The 18,933-nt window shown below is 38.5% G+C and overlaps 1 protein-coding gene across 1 annotated transcript in view; it reads right to left on the bottom strand.

The window, feature by feature from the left end:
• Positions 1-18,933, bottom strand: part of RARS2 (arginyl-tRNA synthetase 2, mitochondrial) — a 58,426-nt gene that overhangs the window by 36,256 nt on the left and 3,237 nt on the right. The window contains exons 2-4 of the mRNA XM_032858083.1: positions 6,229-6,302; positions 3,558-3,660; positions 2,129-2,212 (exon numbers count right to left, since the gene is read on the bottom strand). Coding sequence (XP_032713974.1) covers positions 2,129-2,212; positions 3,558-3,660; positions 6,229-6,302 — 261 coding nt within the window. The remainder of the gene's footprint in view (positions 1-2,128; positions 2,213-3,557; positions 3,661-6,228; positions 6,303-18,933) is intronic.

Raw genomic sequence — 18,933 nt, forward strand, 5'->3', positions numbered from 1 at the left:
GTGATAAAGAGTAGCTAGACCTCAAAGCCCTAGATCTTGTCTCTGTGTTGTCAACTGAGAAGGATCTGGGAATACTTTTAATAAGCAAGCTAGTGTGCATTCTTAAATCAGAGAAAATCTCATAGCTTGTTCACTGTAATAATAAAGCATGAAAATTCGTGGCCACTGACATTTTAAAAGAAGTAAACACATGCCTTGCTTGATATATAAAACACATCTCTTTCAGTCAAGCTGGCTGTAAAGCAACATCATCTACTAGTACATTTTCCCATCTCAGGGAAAATAAAAGAGGTAAAATACTGCTGCCTATGAATTAGACTGGAGTTTGGTGGGCACTGTGGGGAGCTGCATTTCTGCTTCTATAAAAATCGAGACTGTTGGGGCGCCTGGGTGGCTCAGTGGGTTAAAGCCTCTGCCTTCAGCTCGGGTCATGATCCTGGGGTCCTGGAATCGAGCCCCGCATCGGGCTCTCTGCTCAGCGGGGAGCCTGCTTCCCCCTCTCTCTGTCTGCCTCTCTGCCTACTTGTGATCTCTCTCTCTCTGTCAAATAAATAAATAAAATCTTTGAAAAAAAAAAAATTGAGACTGTTGGGGCACCTGGGTGGCTCAGTCAGTTAAGTGCCTGATTTTGGTTCAGGTCATGATCTCAGAGTTTTGGGGTCCTCCTCCCACTCATGCCCTCTAACAAATAAATAAAATATTATCTCTAATAAATAACTATTTATCTATTTACCATTTATTTGAGAGAGAGAGTGTTCAAGTGCATGGGAGCACAGGGAGGGGGAGGGGCAGAGGGAAAGGGAAAAGCAGGCTCTCCACTGAGTAGGGAGCCCAACATGGGGCTTGATTCCTGGGCCCTGGGATCATGACCTGAGCTGAAAGCATATGCTTAACTGACTGAGCCACGTAGGTGCCCCAATAAATAAAATCTTAAAAAAATATACTTAGGATCATAATCGGAAGAAAGAGTACTAATTTAGAAACGGTAAATTAGACTCAATGGTTTACTAAATTGACATGAAATGTTACCAACCAAGAGCCTAACAGACTGCAGACACTTTTCAACAAGCTCAAAACAAATTTCCTTTTTGTCCTTGTGACTGATTTTGGTTAATTATCTCTCCCTGAAGTACGAAGGATAAAAAGATAAAAGAAAAAAATTCAAGGATCTAGAGGCAAACATATTAACACGAATTCTCCCTTGGAAGACTGATAAGGCAGATGGGCAAATGTCTATAATCTATATAATCTTGGTGAGAAATTATATTAGAAATTTTGGTTTTATAGTAGTTTTCAATTCAAGACTGCAGCATTTCTAAGCCTGAGCAACTCAAAACCGGTATTTCTTAAAAAACAAAACAAAACAAAGTAACAGCCTAAAGCATGCATTATGATAAATTTTCAATTTCAACTGAGATGAAACTCTCAACGAAAGATCTCATACCACTGCCTATCCAGGATTACCAGTCCTCCAGTCTTAAATGAGACCCAGTCCCTTTATGTCATTTCTCCAACTCTTCCAGGCCATCCTGAGTTTTCTGATCTTTCTTATGCTTATTGTATCAATCCAACTTTTGTTTTAATACTTGTTTTATTAAAAGAATAAGCTCTCTTATAGTTTCATCTGTATAAATCTCATGCTACCAACAGATTACAGACTACCAGAGAGCCAAAACGAGCAGTACTTTTTGGGCATTCAATATAGAGTCCATTAATTTATTCAATAATAGTTATCTCACACCTACTGCATGCCAGGCACTGTGCTAGGAACTGCAGATCCAACAGAGAGAAAAACAGATGCTATAAGCCCTAACAGAAATTAGTTTAAAGGGCAAGAGGCATTAATCAAATAAAAAGATGTATAATACCAACTATGATAAGTTCTGCAAAGGAGAGCTACCCACTGATGGTAGAGCACATAAACGAAGGGGACAGAAAGGCACAGCCCAGGAAATATCAAGAACTGAAGGGTAAGCAGGAGTTAACTTGGGGTGGCACTCCAGGAAGGAGAATCAGAATGTGTAAGGTTTTGAGGCAAGAGGAGGTGACCTTTAAGAACTGGGGGAAAACCACTGTAGCTAAATCAGACTGAGTAACGGTGCATAGCTGGAACATAATCCATTCTTACCTTTGTTAACAGTTCTCTGTTAATTTTGAAATTTACAGTCCCTTGACCAGTGCTGATTTCGCTCACCACTGTATCACATTTTAGCTGTAAAGATTAAAAAAAAAAAATCAAGTAAAATTAAATATGTTATAAAACAAGTGTAATGATATTTGTAGTTTTAATACTATCACTTTGGAGTCCAAACGCAGCGGGTGCATCATATCTCTGTCATTATATCCAGACCTGGGCCTTAGCCAATCTGTTCAATTCTATCACTTGACAAGTTTCCTCCTTTTCTAGCCTAGAATACTACTCTATCTTCAGAATCTCTTCTTCTTTCCCATTCTTTCACTTCAAATTCTCCACCTCACATGGAAGGAAGCCAGTATCACTTCACCCCCTACCTGATGTGCCCTGACACGCAGTGAACTCTTTTTATCTCACCCACCTTGCAGAGAGCCACAGGACATTTCATTCTGTCAGGCCCTACGCCGCCAGCACTTGTACCCACACAAAAAATAGTATCATTTAAATACTTGGTCTTCATTGAATATACCTTAAAATTTTAACCAACTAGATTTCTAAGCACCTGATATACCCATGAAACTTGAAGAGATACCTGTTTTCACTGAGGAATCACTAGTCTTTATATTTGAGACTCACAGGATATGGGGGAAGGAACTAAATACTGTAATCAGAACAATTCTACTCCTCGTGTACTTCCTGATAAAAATCTAGGTTGATTTTCTGATCAAATAAATAGTTACTCAGCTACCAAAGCTCTTTGATTATACTCATTCTTTACACATCTTTTTCTATGATAGTGACTTTCATTGTTCCAATCCTCCAGTGTGCCCAGAAGCCTCTGTGTCACATGTAATAACCATATTTTAAAAACCCTGTTTTTTATGGTATTACATTAATAATTTAGATTTGGTCATTCTCTACAATCCTTTCAATTCCCCTTTTAGATACCAAACCCAACAGAGAAATTAGAAATGAATGAGTTTATTAAATTATCTAGCCACTTCTCTGTAATCATGATTCTATTTACATCTAATCATTTTTTCTCATATTTTAATGCTCATCTTCTCAGACACTCATCTTAAAAATTGCAACCCACTGCTCTAATTTATCAAGCTTGTTCTCTTAAATTCAGAAGTCCATCCAGCTTCAATCTGTAAATTTAATTAACACGTCAGTCCTCCTGTAAGTAGTTAATCAAAAAATTGAACAATGTCAGCTCAAGAGGAATGCTTTATAGCTAATTTGAAAAATCATCTTAACCTTATTGCACATGGCTAAAATGAATTTAAATTGTATTTTCCAAGGTGCCTTGAACAAAAAAAACACTATTAAATTCATTATTATGCCTGAGATAGCCTGCAGAGTTTTTTCTTCTTTACTAAGTTTGTTATAATGTCTAAAAAAGATAATAGTGCTGAAGTACCTTTTCTGCCAGTCTTGTGGCTTGAACTTGAATATCTGGTCTTGAATGGTCATTGTTGTTTTCCAATAGAGAATCCACAGAGAGCTGAAAATCAGCTACTTCTCTAAAGACAGAAAACAAAATAGGAAAAAGCTATAATATCTTAAAAACATTACTAGTGTAACAACAACAGTAACAACTAACCATTATGGATTCTTCAATACAATTTTATCAGAAGGAAAGGGTTTTGCTTTAAAAATATAAAGCAAAGAAATTAGAAATATCAACTTGTATTTTTTTAGAACTTTATCTTCTAAAGTTCTTCTTCTTCTATTCCTCTTCTAATACCTAACTGTAACTTTATTATATCTCTGTGAGATAGGTAGTTCAAAGTGTAATAAAAAATTTAACTGATGTATAAACATCTAGGTAATTACCTAGCTAGAACATCTTTTGACATTTAATAAGGAACTAGAGAGGCGCCTGGGTGGCTGAGCTGTTAAGTGGCTGCCTTCGGCTCAGGTATGATCCTGGGGTCCTGGGATTGAGCCCCATGTCTGTCTCCCTGCTTGGTGGGAGGCTGCTTCTCCCTCTCCCTCTTCCCCTGCTTGTGGTAACACTTGCTGTGTCTGCCAAATAAATAAATAAATCTTTAAAAGAAAAAAAAAAGGGAACTAGAAAATGAGATTCCATGGGCACAGTAAGTGATTAAACCACTGTTTAATCCACTGCCACCGAAACAAAAGGACCTATTTTAGAGGGGGTACAAATGACTTCATTTTTATCACTCTTGACATTCAGGGATATGCCTAAAATATCTTATGATATCTGTTTTACATCACATTAAGCCACCTGGTCAACAAAGACCATTATGAATTTTCTTGAGCCTTGAGGCACATGGGTGGCTCAGTCAGCTGGGTGTCTGGCTCTTGATTCTGGCTCAGGTCATGATATCAGGGTTGTGGGACTGAGTCCAGTGTCAGCTCTGTGCTAGACATGGAGACTGCTTGGGATTCTCCTCTCCTTTTCTCTCTGCGCCCTCCCTCACCCCTGCCACCCCACTCATGTATTCACTCTCAAAAAAAAAATATATATATATATATATATATATATAGAGAGAGAGAGAGAGAGAAGAAAAAAATACTTTTCTTGAGATCCTTCCCAATATTTATTCTCTATAAACCAAAGGTATAGTGAAATATAGTATCATTAAAGTAGAACTGCCCAAAGGAGCTCCAGGCAGGTAAAGAAAATCTTTTTCAAAAGATGGACCAAGGGGCACCTGGGTGGCTCAGTCGGTTAAGCAGCTGTCTTGGGTTCAGGTCATGATCCCAGGGTCCTGAGATGGAGCCCAGCATCGGGCTCCCTGCTCAGTGGAGAGCCTGCTTTTCCCTCTCCCTGCTGCTCTATCTATGCTCTCTAGTTCTCTGTCAAATCAATCAATCAATCAATCAACCTTAAAAAAAAAAAAAAGATGGGCCAAGATTGTTTAGCTTATTAAAGGCCCCTGATGCATAAAATAAAAAGCAGGGATTTTCATTATTATTTTATTATTATGCAAAATGCCATTTATAGATTTTATGAAATAGGTAAATGGCTTCAAATATAACCTTAATAGATGTGTAATTACAAGATCCCCTTGGTCTGTGGTTGCCTTTGTTCTTAGAACTCAATGTAAAGTAAGCTGCAGCAGGACACTTTAAAGATGCTTTCTTTCAACAAGGCCAAATGTAGCCTTTCTCTTCCTCTTCCACTTACTCTTTGTCTATTCCTGGAACAATAATCTTCATCCTACCCTCTCCTGAAATCCTGACAAAGTTAAGGAGACAAAATATTCGGACATAATGGTAATGATAATTATATCTTCCCAAAGCTTTGGGCTTAAATGCCTACTATGTAGCTAATTTCTTGCCATTATTAATTAACTGAGAGGGCATTTTATCCAAGTACATATTTTTTTTTACCCAAATGGTAAAGAATCATCAGTCAGAAGGACCAATCTCATAAAAGATATCTTCCTGTATCCAAGAAAGGAACTAAGGGTTATATGTTTTCTATCACCAGGCGTTCTCAAATGGAATCAAACAAAAAAACCTGAAAACCACAAAAAACCCTAGTAGGTAAATATAGCACTAGAGTTTTCAAGCATCAGATAGTGTATAATCTCTAAAATCCCTTCAAAAACCCTGAAAAAAAAATTTTTTTTTTGAGTGAATGAGAGAGAGAGAGAGAAGCAGGGGGAGGGGCAGACGGAGAGGGAGAAGCAGACTCTCTGCTGAGCAGGGACTCTGGGATCACGACTGGAGCTGAAGGCAGATGCCCAACTGACTGAGCCACCAAGGCACCCCCCAAAACCTTGAAATTTTAACTGCAATCTTAGTCCTTTTATTTGCTGTCACAGAATTAAATTTTGACCTTGTTCCTAATTTTCCTTAAAGACTTTGCCATAATTATCATTAATAGCATAAACATCAAACACCATAAGAGTACTAATTTAATGTGCCATGTCAAAGTAGGTAAAATACAGATTTTATTTCACTATTTAAGTGAATGGGAGTAACAGGTTACAACATATTTTATGGTTTATTTCAAGGTCTATTCTGTAAATTGAAGAACAACAATTTTTTTTTTTTTTTTTTTTTTTGCATAGTGACAAAGTCAGCAACATTTTAAGTTGTTACAAATACTTAACTCTTTTCTGGAAATTGGAACTGCAGATATTGACTTGATCAAGTTTTCTGGTGGAAGATCCAACACTCTGGAAAGCTGAACATTACAAAAAAAAGGCAAGATTGTTAATAATTTGTACCAGATTCAACGCAATACTACTCAACAAAAAGAATATTCAGATACTTAACTTAAATAAGCCTCAAATGCACTATGCTAAGTGACAAAAACCCAACTCTGTTAACAGACTATATAGTATATGATTTTATTTACCTGACATTCTGGAAAACCCAAAACTATGAGAGAGAGAGAGAATCTTAAGCAGGCTCCAACTTGGTGCAGAGTCCCACACAGGGATGGATCTCACGACCCTAAGATCATGACCTGAACTGAAATGAAAAGTCAGATGCCCTATCAACTAAGCCACCCAGGTGCCCCTTAGTATATGTTGATTTTTGAATTCATGTCTCAGAGTACAGTCTTCATTTTTAAATTCTAGTCATTGGAAACTGCATTACAAAAGCCTCTACAAAAAAGGTTATTTCCTTAGGCCATTTTCCTAGGAGTGGATAAACATTTCCACCACATTTATAGAATAAAGGCTGTAACAGTTCATGTTTATATTACAAAGAGTTCTTGCCAATATAGGTAGACCAATAAGAGAGGTTCTATTAAAATTTCTTTTAGAAAAAAGAAAAAAATGATTCAAATTCCAGGTCCACTTTTACTAGCTATAAGTCCAAGGGAAAGCCATCTTACATAAATGAGCTTAAGCTTTCACATATGAAAAATGGGGATAATCTATTAAACTAGGGTTCTCAGACACCTCGTTGACTCAGTTGGTTAAGTGACTGCCTTCTGCTCAGATCATGATCCTGGAGTCCCAGGATTGAGTTCCTCATTCAGCTCCATGATCAGCAAGGAGTCTGCTTCTCCCTCTGACCCTCCCCACTCTGATGCTCTCTCTCATTCTCTCTCAATAAATAAATACAAACTCTTAAAAAAAAATAAACAAGGGTTCTTATAAGGATTAAGAAAAATGTGTCACTCAATAAGCATGTAATAAATATTATCTTCTTCCTTTAAAATTAAGGTTTTATTTTGGACATTGTAAGGGCCTACTTAGCCAGAGCGATTTCATCTCGGTTAAGCAGTGATATTGTTGTTTATGCAGTAAAACTTAAATTGACCCTGCCCCCTGCCCCCCCTCCAGGGGAATTTACTTAAAAGCAAGTCCGGGAAACCAGTAAAATCTGGTCGACCAGTCCCTGATAACAGAGCCCAAATACAAGGGTGGTTCAGGTCAGGTGGAGGTAAGAGAGCCCAAATACCAGGGATGAGTCGGGCCAGGTGGAGACATCCAATCAGTGGAGCGTGCATACTGTCTCCCTAGCTACCAAGGAATGTGGGCCCTGCCTTTTGGGCGCCAATTCTGACCAAGGTGATAGGCTAGTTCAAATAGCTACTATGGGGTGAATCGTAATTCAATTGGCCACCCGTGTGTGACCTAGCATGACTGTGCAGCTTTCTCTGTGTGTTGCAATCTCATTGGCCACCTGTGTGTGGCCAGGCTCAACCACATGGCCTTTGCTCTATAAAAATTAGTCTGTGAGGCAGGGAGTCGTCACTCTCTCTGTAAAAGGCGGCCCTGACCGGCAGGTTTGATTTTCGATGCTTGGTGCGAAATAAAGCTTTGCTTGTCCTTCGCTTTGTATCAGTCTCGCTCCTTTGGTCACGGACCCTAACAGACATAACGTCTCCCAAACTTACCATAACCACTAAGATTTTATGCCTATCTTAAATATAAAGTCTGCTGGAAAACAAAACAATACAAAACTTAGTTATATAGGTCAATTTTAAAGTTTTTCAGCTGACAAATAAGTTTTGAACTTCGGTAATAAAATGTTTACATCCAAATGAGCAACACACAAAAAATTCTGTTTCCAATATGAACTAAAAATTACTTAAAAATTGCTTATTTCTGGGGTGCTTGGGTGGCTCAGCGGGTTAAGTGCCAGCCAGTCTTTGGCTCGGGTCATGATCCCGGGGTCCCTGCCTGGTAGGGGAGTCTCCTCCTCTCTCCCCTTCAGCCACCCCAACCCCTTGTGCTCTCTCTCGCTCTCTCTCAAATAAATAAAATCTTCAAAAGAATTGCTTATTTCTTTTATTATATCTCAGTTGCTCCAAAAAAAGGCTCTGAGGGGAATTAACACATAAAAATAAAATGGAGGTATAAAATCATACCAGAAAACCCAAGGTCAAGATAGTTTCTATGCTTTTTGGCAACCAAGGTACAAAAAGGAATCTAACTATATAATATAGTGCTGTCTGGCAACAAACTTTTCCTAAAAGTAAATTCTAAGACCAAGTTATATTCACGAAAATTTAAATATCAAAATAGAAAATATCTTCAATAGCAGTTTCCCAAAGGCACAGAAACATATTTATATGATGTAAATTAGAAAACCAAAATAAAAAGACTGATGGAAAAGGAGAAATGGAGAATCACTGGTTACAAGGAGCAGAGAGTTTCAGTTTTACAAATGAAGAGTCTGGATAGGGTTGGTGGTGATGGTTGCATAGCCATGTTAGTGGACTTAACGCCACTGAACTGCACACTTAAAAATAGTTAAAATGGTAAATTTTGTGTTGTATGTATTTTCCCATAATTAAAAACAAAACAAATTTAAAAAACCTAAAAAGACTCTGGGATAAGTAGGGGAATGAAGCCTTCTTTACATTATCTCCCAACTCCCAACTTCCACCCATTATCAAATTAAAATGGAAAGGGTGGAAGAAAGAATAGAGAAAGGAAAGGAAGGTAGGTCATACATAGGCAGATTGGTTGGTTGGTTCTCCAGCAACAAACAGGATAGGCACAGTCCAAAGTTACAAACTTCAAAAGGGACAGCCAAGGAGACAAACCACAACTTGTGAAGAAGAATGGAGCAGCCTTGTTTGGCAAGCCTCTTAACTTGAATTAACAATTCTCATCAATACTCCAAGCTGAAGAGGAAAAAAATGAATCCCATTATTTTTTTCATCTGTGATTGGAGGGAGAGGCTACAGAGCTGTGGGAGAGAAGGAGTAAAACGGAGAAGTTAATTCTGTACTTTTCAGAAGTGAAGATTCTAGGGCAGCACACTAAAGTTCTCTCCAATGAAAACAGCAACACATTCCCCAATTAAATGGAGATCTCGGTACGGTTTTGTATGGGCAGTAAGAATCAGAGGAGGAACTTTTACAGGAAGGTGAAAAAATATCAGAGCTACCTAAGCAAAATTTAATATGTCAGGTCAGAGTTCAGGAATAATATATACACATGTCACCAGAACCTACCAGAGAGACAAGCGTGGAAAAACCTTAGAATTTATATTTTTGTAATCACAAAAGCAACGTGGACCAAGAACAAATGTCACATGGAGAGTGAAGTCGCCCACACAATGCGGGAACAAACAAAGTGTGGGCAGGACGGTCAAGCATGTGCAAGATGAAACACAGGCAAAACAAGCAGACAAACTGGAAGTGGGGGAGAGGAGAAGAGAGGGAAGGACAAAAGATCAAAGAGCTCTTGTCTAGAAAAATACAACCAAATGAATACAAAGGTATTCATCAAAAGTGCTTCAAGATTTGTGAACACAGTAAGAACTGAAAGAAAAAGATAAAAGGGAGTCTAAAAATTAAATAGACAAATTGATGATTAAACATTTTTATTATAGAATTCAGAAACATTCATAACTGAAAATAAATGACACAGAGGCCTATGATAATCAGAGAATACAGATTTTTAAAAAACATAAATTGAAAGCAATCAGAGAAAAAGAAATAAAATTGGGTATAAGATAATCCAACCTTATGATAACTGGTGTCCCTAAAGCAGAAAAAGAGCAGGAAAGCAAGCAGACAGGAAGATAGGTACAGTGGTTCTCCAGCAGTATATACCATAATGATAAAGAGAAAAAAACCAAAGCCACACTCTTCAAAAAGTGATAGCCAAGAAAACATGCAGAAGGTTCTAAAGAATGGAGCAGTCTTGTATAGAGCAGGGCCTCTTGGTCTCTCGTCACAAGGTATAGAGACGAAGGAACAAAAGCCAAGAAAAAGCATTCTTAGAGATCTCAGCTCCCCCAAAAGCAAGGCCTGAGAAAAGAACTTTGCGCAGGTAATTTATTTGGGAGGCAATTCCTGAGGGTTCAAGTGACAGACTGAGAAGCGTGAGAAGGAAGGAGGAAAAGTTAAGATTGTGCTGACAAGGTTACTGCTGTACGCCCTGGGGCTTAATTTTCCAAGCACACACAAGGTCTAATAAAATGGTCTATCCAAAAACAGGAAGCAAGGGCTTCCATTCCCCATGGACTGAGAGCTGTTCTTGAGGATGTTAACTGCCACATTTGAGCTGAGTATAGGCTGGAACCAGCAGGCTTTTAGACTAGATGAGGTGCTATTAGCAGTAAGTGACTGGAAGCACACGTGGTCACATAAGCAGCAGTGGGTACCAAAAGTGTGACCAAAGTGATGGGAGGGCCTAACAGTCAATAAAAGGGAAAATATCCCTGAAATAAGAGACCAAATTTAAATTGTGGCATACTGCTGCAATGACACCCAACAGTAAAATAAAAGAACTAGATCTCCATGCACAATTATGGATAGATCTTTTTTCTTTTAAAACTGAGCCTAAGAAACAAAAAACCCAAGTTGTAAAAGGATGATTACACTTTGACTACCACGCACATAAATTTTATTAACTTGTAAAAGAATACTATCTAGGGATACATTCATAGGTAGTGACATGCACAGATACAATGAACACAAAACCTCACACGGGAGGAAAGAGTTTGCAGCCAGGGATGGGTACCCAGAAGATTTTAATGGTAACAGTTGTTTAAACTGGGTGATGGGTACATAATAACTAATTTTCTCCATGATTAAATATTTTGTTAAAAAAAGAAAATCTGGGGTACCTGCGTGGCTCGGTCAAATGACGGTCTTTGGCTCAGGTCACGATCCTAGAGTCCCAGGATCAAGTCCCAAGTCAGGCTCCCTGCTCAGTGGGCAATCTGCTCCTCCCGATAACCCACCCCTCTCATGCTCTCTCTCACTCTCTCTCAAATAAATAAATAAGATCTTTACAAAAAAAATCTACAAATCAAAATAACTACTATGTCAGGAAAATATAATTTGGAAAACTCAACACAGATACATCATGCTTAAGTTATGAAATTTCAAAAAATAAAGCACCCAACCAAGAAAACTCCAGGGATGAAACAAATGCAGTTTACTTTGTAGCCGTATTACCTAACCACAAAGATCATGATCTGGTTAAAATGAATAATTTAGCAATGATATTATATAGGACTAGATGCTTCACAGGAAAAGTTGTGAAGCGATATGTTTAGTTTTACTTGCTCACCTGTGTTTTAATCTGAATTGCGAACATATGAAAATTGCTAAACTTTAAAATAACATTGTATGCATTTGTATCTGCCATATCTGTCTTTGGAAAATTCAGATTCAGAACTAGATAATCTGGTGTTAGTGCCTTATTTCTAAAATGAAGATTTCTGATATTACTTCTAAACATGTGATTTTTTTTTTTTTTTTAAGACTCATTTTAGAGAGGGAGCACAGGGACCCATGTTGGGGGAGGGACAGAGGGAGAGAAGCTCAAACAGACTCCCTCCTGAGCTGGGTGTGGGGCCACCTGAGGCCGATCCTAGGACCCATGAGATCCTGAATTGAGCTAAGAGGCCAACACTTAATCTAATCAACTGAGCCATCCCAGTGCCCCATAAACATGTTAATTTTCTAATGATTTAAACCACCTTTTGATACTTCTAGGGTTATTTTATCTAAGAAGTCAAAATTTCAAAACAAAAACAACAAAACAAAACATAAATAAGTTATGAGTGCATGGATGGCTCAGTCAGTTAAGTGTCTGCCTTCGGTTGGGGTTGTGGTCCCAGGGTCATGGGATCAAGCCCTCAGACTGGCTCTTTCTGCTTGTCAGGGAGCTTGGCAGGAAGCCTGCTTCTCTGACTACTTGTGATCTTTCTCTCTCAAATAAAATCTTAAAAAAAAATAAAGAGAAAAAGAACCAAGTTTAAAAAAAAAGTACTATGAGCTCTTCTGAAAAATCTGCTTATAAAGAAATCCAGCCAATTAAGCCATACCTTAGGAACAGGACTGGTGGTAAGCATCTTACCCAATTCAATATAAAATGCATAGGAGGGGCACCTAGGTGGCACAGTCAGTTGAGTGTCTTGACTCCTTGAGTTTCAGCTCAGGTCATGATCTTAGAGTCTTGGGCTCTGCACTCAGTGGGGTGTCTGCTTGAGATTCTTTTTCCCCTCCCTCTGTCCTCTCCACACCCTCCCCCTCTGTCTCTCTCTAAAATAAATAAATCTTAGAAAAATAAAATGCATAGGGAATAAGTTGTGCAGATATGGTTAACAGACAGTAAGTGTTACACACTTTGAGAAAGGTACCCAAATTAAGAAATGCAGAGGAAAGTTATACCAACCACAAAAACATCCTCACGTCTAATGGCAAGTGTTGATACCATCTAAATACGAAATATCAAAATTTTTAAAGATTTTATTTGAGAGAGTGAGAATGTATGTGCGCATGTTTGGCGGTGGCAGAGAGGGAGAGGGTGAAGCAGACTCCCTGCTGAGCAAGGAGCCCAACATGAGGCCCAACCCAATAATGAGGAAGCAGAAGGCTAGCTGAAGACAAAGCATAAGCACCTTCCCCCCACCACCCACCCCCACTCCCAGGTGACATCAGTGTAACATTCTGTCAGGAATCTCCCACCTATCTTAAGGTTCTACCTTGCTAGAGGGGGAAAACAACCTCAACTTGATGGTGGCAAGACCTCTGGTATCTCCTACGTGGGTCCTCTTTAGCACGTGAAAGTTGTCTTGTAAACCTCTCTTTTTCCTTACTTCCCCAGCTGCTGAGTATAATCAGCCACTCCTCAAAATCCCGGTACCGCAGCTCTTTCTGCCCACAGGTCCTGTCCCTATGCTTTAATAAAACCACCATTTTGCACCAAAGACGTTTCAAGAGTTCTTTTTTGGTTGTAGACTCCAAATCTCCACCCAGTGAACCTCACCTGTATTCCAAAAACCATATCACCAGGACCTCAAAATCATGACCTAAGCCCAGGTGCCCTTGAAATAATCAAAAATTTTTAAAAAGACTTCAAATTGTAATGTTTTTCAGGGCGGGTAGGTGGCTCAGTTGATTAAGCGTCTGCCTTCAGTTCAGATCAAGATCCCAGAGTCCTGGGATTGAGGCCTGCATCAGGCTCCCTGCTCAGTGGGGAGTCTGCTTCTCCCCTCTTGCCATTCCCCATGCTTGCGTGCTTGCTCTCGGGCATATCTGCACACTTGCTCTCTTTCTTTTGCTCTCTCAAATAAATCTTAAACCAAAACAAACTGTAATGTTTTTCAAAATCTCATTTCATAAAGTAGAGGACTCATTTCAGAAATAAAGCAATAACTCTATGAATTACATTTTAATTTATTTTTCTTTAAACTCAAGCAAAACAATATTTTTAATTTAAAAATGGGTACATAGGGAATCAAGACTATTATACATTTCGTAGTTGGACATTTTTCTTTTATTTTGAAAGATTTTATTTATCTGAGAGAGAACACGAGCAGAAGGGATGGGCACAGGGAGAGAGAGAGAAGGAGATGCCCTATTGAGCGGGAAACCCAATGAGGGGCTTGATGCCAGGACCCTGAAATCATGACTTGGGCGGAAGGCAGACACTTACCAACTGAGCCACCCAGGCACCCCAGCAGTTGGACATTTTCTATCAGAAAACTTAAAAAAAAAAAAGCACCTCAAAATAAAATCTCATTACAATATGCCGAATTTTTGTAAAAAAGCCTACCCATCCAGTATTCCTTTTATTGTGCCTGTATATCCGCAAAGAAATATTATATAAAATAAAGGTCAACCAATGTTAGTAATGATTATTTATGGAGGACGGTTTTTTCTTTTTCTTTTTTTTTTAATTCTTTTACCTTTCTGGTTTAATTCTTTACAATGACCCCACAGTTATTTTTGCAAAAATGAGAAATGTTTTTTCTTTACCAAAGCACAACTTTATAAAAGTACTGTTAAAAAGATTCCTATCGGAAATTAAGCTGTATGATTCAGATACGTAGCTTTCTGGTTACCTCACTTCAGGTGGGGTTAAAACGTTCACCTGGATAACGGATAATAATTAGGTCCCTTTCATAAAGCCTCTGGGATTGTAGTAGGGTGTAAAAGGGGTTCAAAATACCCTGACTTCAGAATTCTGAGGACATAATGTAACAATGACTATCATTTATTGAGTGTATACAGTGTACCAAACACAATCCTAAACTCTATATACAATTCTTTTTTTACTATATACAATTCTAAACACTACACATTAATTCACTGAATTCTAATGACAAGACTAAAAGGTAACTAATTTTCCAGATTTTACAGAGGAGGCACAGAGAACTTACATACCTATCAAAGGAAATGCTGGACTTAAACCCGTTATGTCTTCCACAGTCAACATTCTTAATCATTATACTTGTGGTTCCCACATTTTGCTGCACGTTGGAATGACCCAAGGATTTTTAGAGCTCACTGATGCCTGACTTCCACATGCAAATATTCTGGTGTGACTGGGTAACGGGATATTAAAAAGTTCTTTGGTTAATTCCAGTGTGCAGTAAAGTGTGGCAACCATATGTGCTGTGACACTATACCTTTCTGTCTCCTGGTCATCGTTGGTTATTGGTTATCAAGCCTAAAGGAACATCAGAACCACCTGATGATTTTTTGAACTTCAAGGCCCCTATGTCACCCAGACCAATGGGCCTGGGCTATGGTATTTTTTAATGCTTCTCAGGTGATTCCAGTCTATAAACTAGGCTTGGGAACAGCTGCTTAGTTACCACTCAGGGCCCAGGCTAGTGAGTGTTTTTAATTATAGGAATATCTTTCAAATAGGTGGGGCACAAAAAAAAAAAAAAAAGAAAGAAAGAAAGAAAAATTAAGAACTACTGTCAAGTGGTCAAATGTCAGAGAGCATGGTTTTTAATTCACCCAGATTCTCACAGGTCGCGAATTATTTTGGAAATAGTAAGACTGTCTTTAACTGTCTCTGAGCTCGGATTTAGTGCTTTCTCTGATGAGAGTGTGGCCTACAACTTTCCTTAACTAATGGATTTCTTCTTTCCCCTTCAGAAAAAGTTGTTTCTCCTGGCATTGGGACCTAGGACTACCACGAATAAAACATGGGCCTATTGATAACTATCTACTTGAACAGTAAAAAAAGTTTTACAGATGAAAGAAAAAAGAAAAGAAAAAAACTTTACAGAATAAAATATGCTAAAAATTACTCAATGAAGATAAGACCACAACAATAAAACTCAAAATTTTAACAAATAAAATCCACAAAATATTAAGAATATTCCTTGACAAACAAACTAACACAAATGAATAAGGAGTAAATCTGAGGTTTGAAAGAGGAGAACATTTAAGAGAGTATAAAAAATGAAAATCCACATAAGCCAGATCTGGTTTGGGAATCTAAGATCAGAGATTCTAATGTGTAATATAATAATGACTAATATGTATTCAGTGCTTACATTGTACCAGACACAATTATAAATCTTAGATCTGGCAACGTAACATCAGAGATCCTAACAGATTCTGACTTCCAGGGTACCCAATATGAGAAAGCACACTAATTAACCAGGATGTGGGAGGTTCTCAACCATTCCTTTTCCATTAGGCACACACAATTTCTACCCCAAGTATCCAAGTACTGAACACAAAGCCAAAAAAATCCTCTCATCCTGGTTCTAGACAGGTTCTAGATTCAATTAGGAGTTAAACTTGCTAGGTTCAAGATCAAAGTCTCTGATAATTTAACAAAATATCAGATTTTTCGGGCACCAGTGGATTAAGTGCCTTCAGCTCAGGTCATATCCCAGGGTGCCGGGATCAAGTCCCACAGCGGGCTCCCTGCTCAGCAGGGAGTCTGCTGCTCCCTTTCCCTCTGCTGTTCCCCCTGCTTGTGCTCTCTTGCTCTCTCCGTCAAATAAATAAACAAAATCTTTAAATAAATCTAATTTTGCTAATGAAAAAGAGATCCTTATGCCTTAGCAATCAGACATATAGGTAGCAAAACTGGCATTTCATATGAAAATTATCTCTGCATTAAAAAAAATATTCTACTTATTTATTTGTGAGAGAATATGAGCCGGAGGAGGAACAGAGGCAAAGGAAGAGGCAGACTCCCCACAGAGCAGGGACACCCCCCCCCCAACATGTGGTGCAATCCCAGGACCCTGAGATCATGACCTGATCCAAAGGCAGATGTTTAATCAACGAGCCACCCAGGCTCCCCTAGCTCTGCATTTTAACCCATGTGACAGTCTACAGGCCACAAGTCTTAAAATTCTTAAAATGTAATTCACTCTTCCAGATCTTAAATTACTTAAATTGTCTATTATCCCTGATTATTCCTTACTTCTGATTCTGATGTAACCAGGTCTGGCGTACAAATCTGCCACCAAGAGCCAACGCACAAACACTCCCACACTTGTACAGACTTTCTTCAGATACAGGTCTGGTTTAACTCAGACTCAAACTGGCAGCAAACCAGGTAACAACCGAACCTTTAGAGTTCAGAAGAGAACTTTCCAAAAGACTTGGAAGACAAGTTATTACCAAGTATCTGTAATGAAAGAAATTTAGCACAGCTCTTGAAGAACTTACAGTTTTAAGCAGAACTGAATGCTGGTGGGCCTGTGAGAACAGGTTAGAAGCGAAATATACATTTAGACCATCCAGTCAGTCCTGTCGTTCACCCGAATGTGGATGAGTATCTTCCCCACACAACTATTTCACCTTTTACTGGATGACAACTGGTCATCAAATTTAATTGCTCCTTGAGGCCACACCTGAAATCTAACAGAACTCATCAGCAGTCAAGGAATCCTGTCTTCTATTCAGTAAGACAGTTAGCAGTATACCTCTTCTAGCACATTATGTAAATATAAACTAATGAGAAGAGCTTACGGCCACTTAAGATACAACAACTAAACGCAGCTTGTGATCCTATAGTGGACAAAAATACTGAAAAAAAATGAGTAAAACTGGAATGGAGTATACACTAAATGAAAGTATTATATGGTATTATGTGAATCTAATGACTATACCATGCTGGGTCAGATAAGCCTTGTTCTTAGAAGTAAACGATTAGGGCGCCTGGGTGGCTCAGTGGGTCAAGCCTCTGCCTTCGGCTCAGGTGATGGTCTCAGGGTCCTGGGATCAAGCCCCGCATCGGGCTCTCTGCTTAGCAGGGAGCTTGCTTTCCTCTCTCTCTCTCTGCCTGCCTCTCTGCCTTCTTGTGATCTCTCTCCCTCTGTCAAATAAATAATAAATAAAATCTTAAAAAAAAAAAAAAGAAGTAAACAATTAGGTATTGACAGGTTAAGGAGCATGCTTTATGAAACCCACTCTCAAGTGATACAGGAAATATATATAGATAGAATGATGAAGCAAATGTGGTAAAATGTTAATAATTGGTGGCTCTGGGTAAGAAAGTACATGGAGTTCTTTGCACTATTATCACAACTTTTCTGTAATTCTGACACTCAAAATTAAAAGTAAAATAAATAAATAAATAAAACGAACTCCCTGGATTTATTTATTTTTTTAAGTAGGCTCCACACAACTAGTGTGGAACCCAACACAGGGCTTGAACTCAAAACCCTGAGATCAAGACCTCAGCTGATATCAAGTCCAATGCTCAACTGAATCAGCCACACTTCCGCCCTTCAGCTGGATGTTTTAAACTTAACATCAAAATCTAAATGAAAAGGAACTGAAGAAACAATCTACATTCCATTATTATGTTTCTGAGCCAAATACAGTGGGGAACATTTTACAAAGGTTTTTCTACATAATAAAGAGAATTCGAGCTTTGAGTAAAAAAGCTGGGTTAGTAGTTCAACTTGACAATTTTGTTGCTCAGTAAGTTATTCATCTTCCTGAGTGTCAGTGTCCTCCTCTAAGAAACGGAGACAACGCTACAAATAGGATGACTGAAAAGATTAAACATGATAATATCAAAACACTTTGTGTGCACACCACTGTCCTAAGTGACAGGAGACAAATTTCTATGGGATTCCTAGTTTCTGCATGTCTTGTAAGCAGGCATAAAATTTTTTCAAGGATGCTCATATAGCAAACAGATTTGTAAGACAGAAATAGTGTCCCAGTCTAGAGCAAAGGGAAACATGCTTACTACCCATCCTCAAAGCCTCAAGGATCCCTCTTCTATGTGACAGAGCACCTGGCCTGTGTACATATCATCTATCTGACCTTCTTCACATTACCCTGTGGTTAGAAGAGTGGCCTGGGGAACCGATATAAGAAAATGCTGACATTCTGTCTACTACTATTGCTGTGAATAATCCTTTTCTCTCACCCAGGGAACTCACGTTTTCTGCCACCACCCATAGAACTGTGATAGACTAGTAGGGTAAAGTCACAAACCCCTCACAGTTCTTGATTCTATGCACTTTCTGTTAACATGTCATTAGATCTTATCAATAGCCCCATGAAGTTCAGCAAAACTGCATGGTACAAGTGAGATATTCCACAAACAATAGTTATTATTGTTTTCTTCATCATCATCATTAATCCTTGCAACAATCCTGTA

Source organism: Lontra canadensis, unplaced genomic scaffold (assembly GCF_010015895.1).
Source record: "Lontra canadensis isolate GAN:19392208 unplaced genomic scaffold, GSC_riverotter_1.0 scaffold14, whole genome shotgun sequence".
NCBI lineage: Eukaryota > Metazoa > Chordata > Mammalia > Carnivora > Mustelidae > Lontra > Lontra canadensis.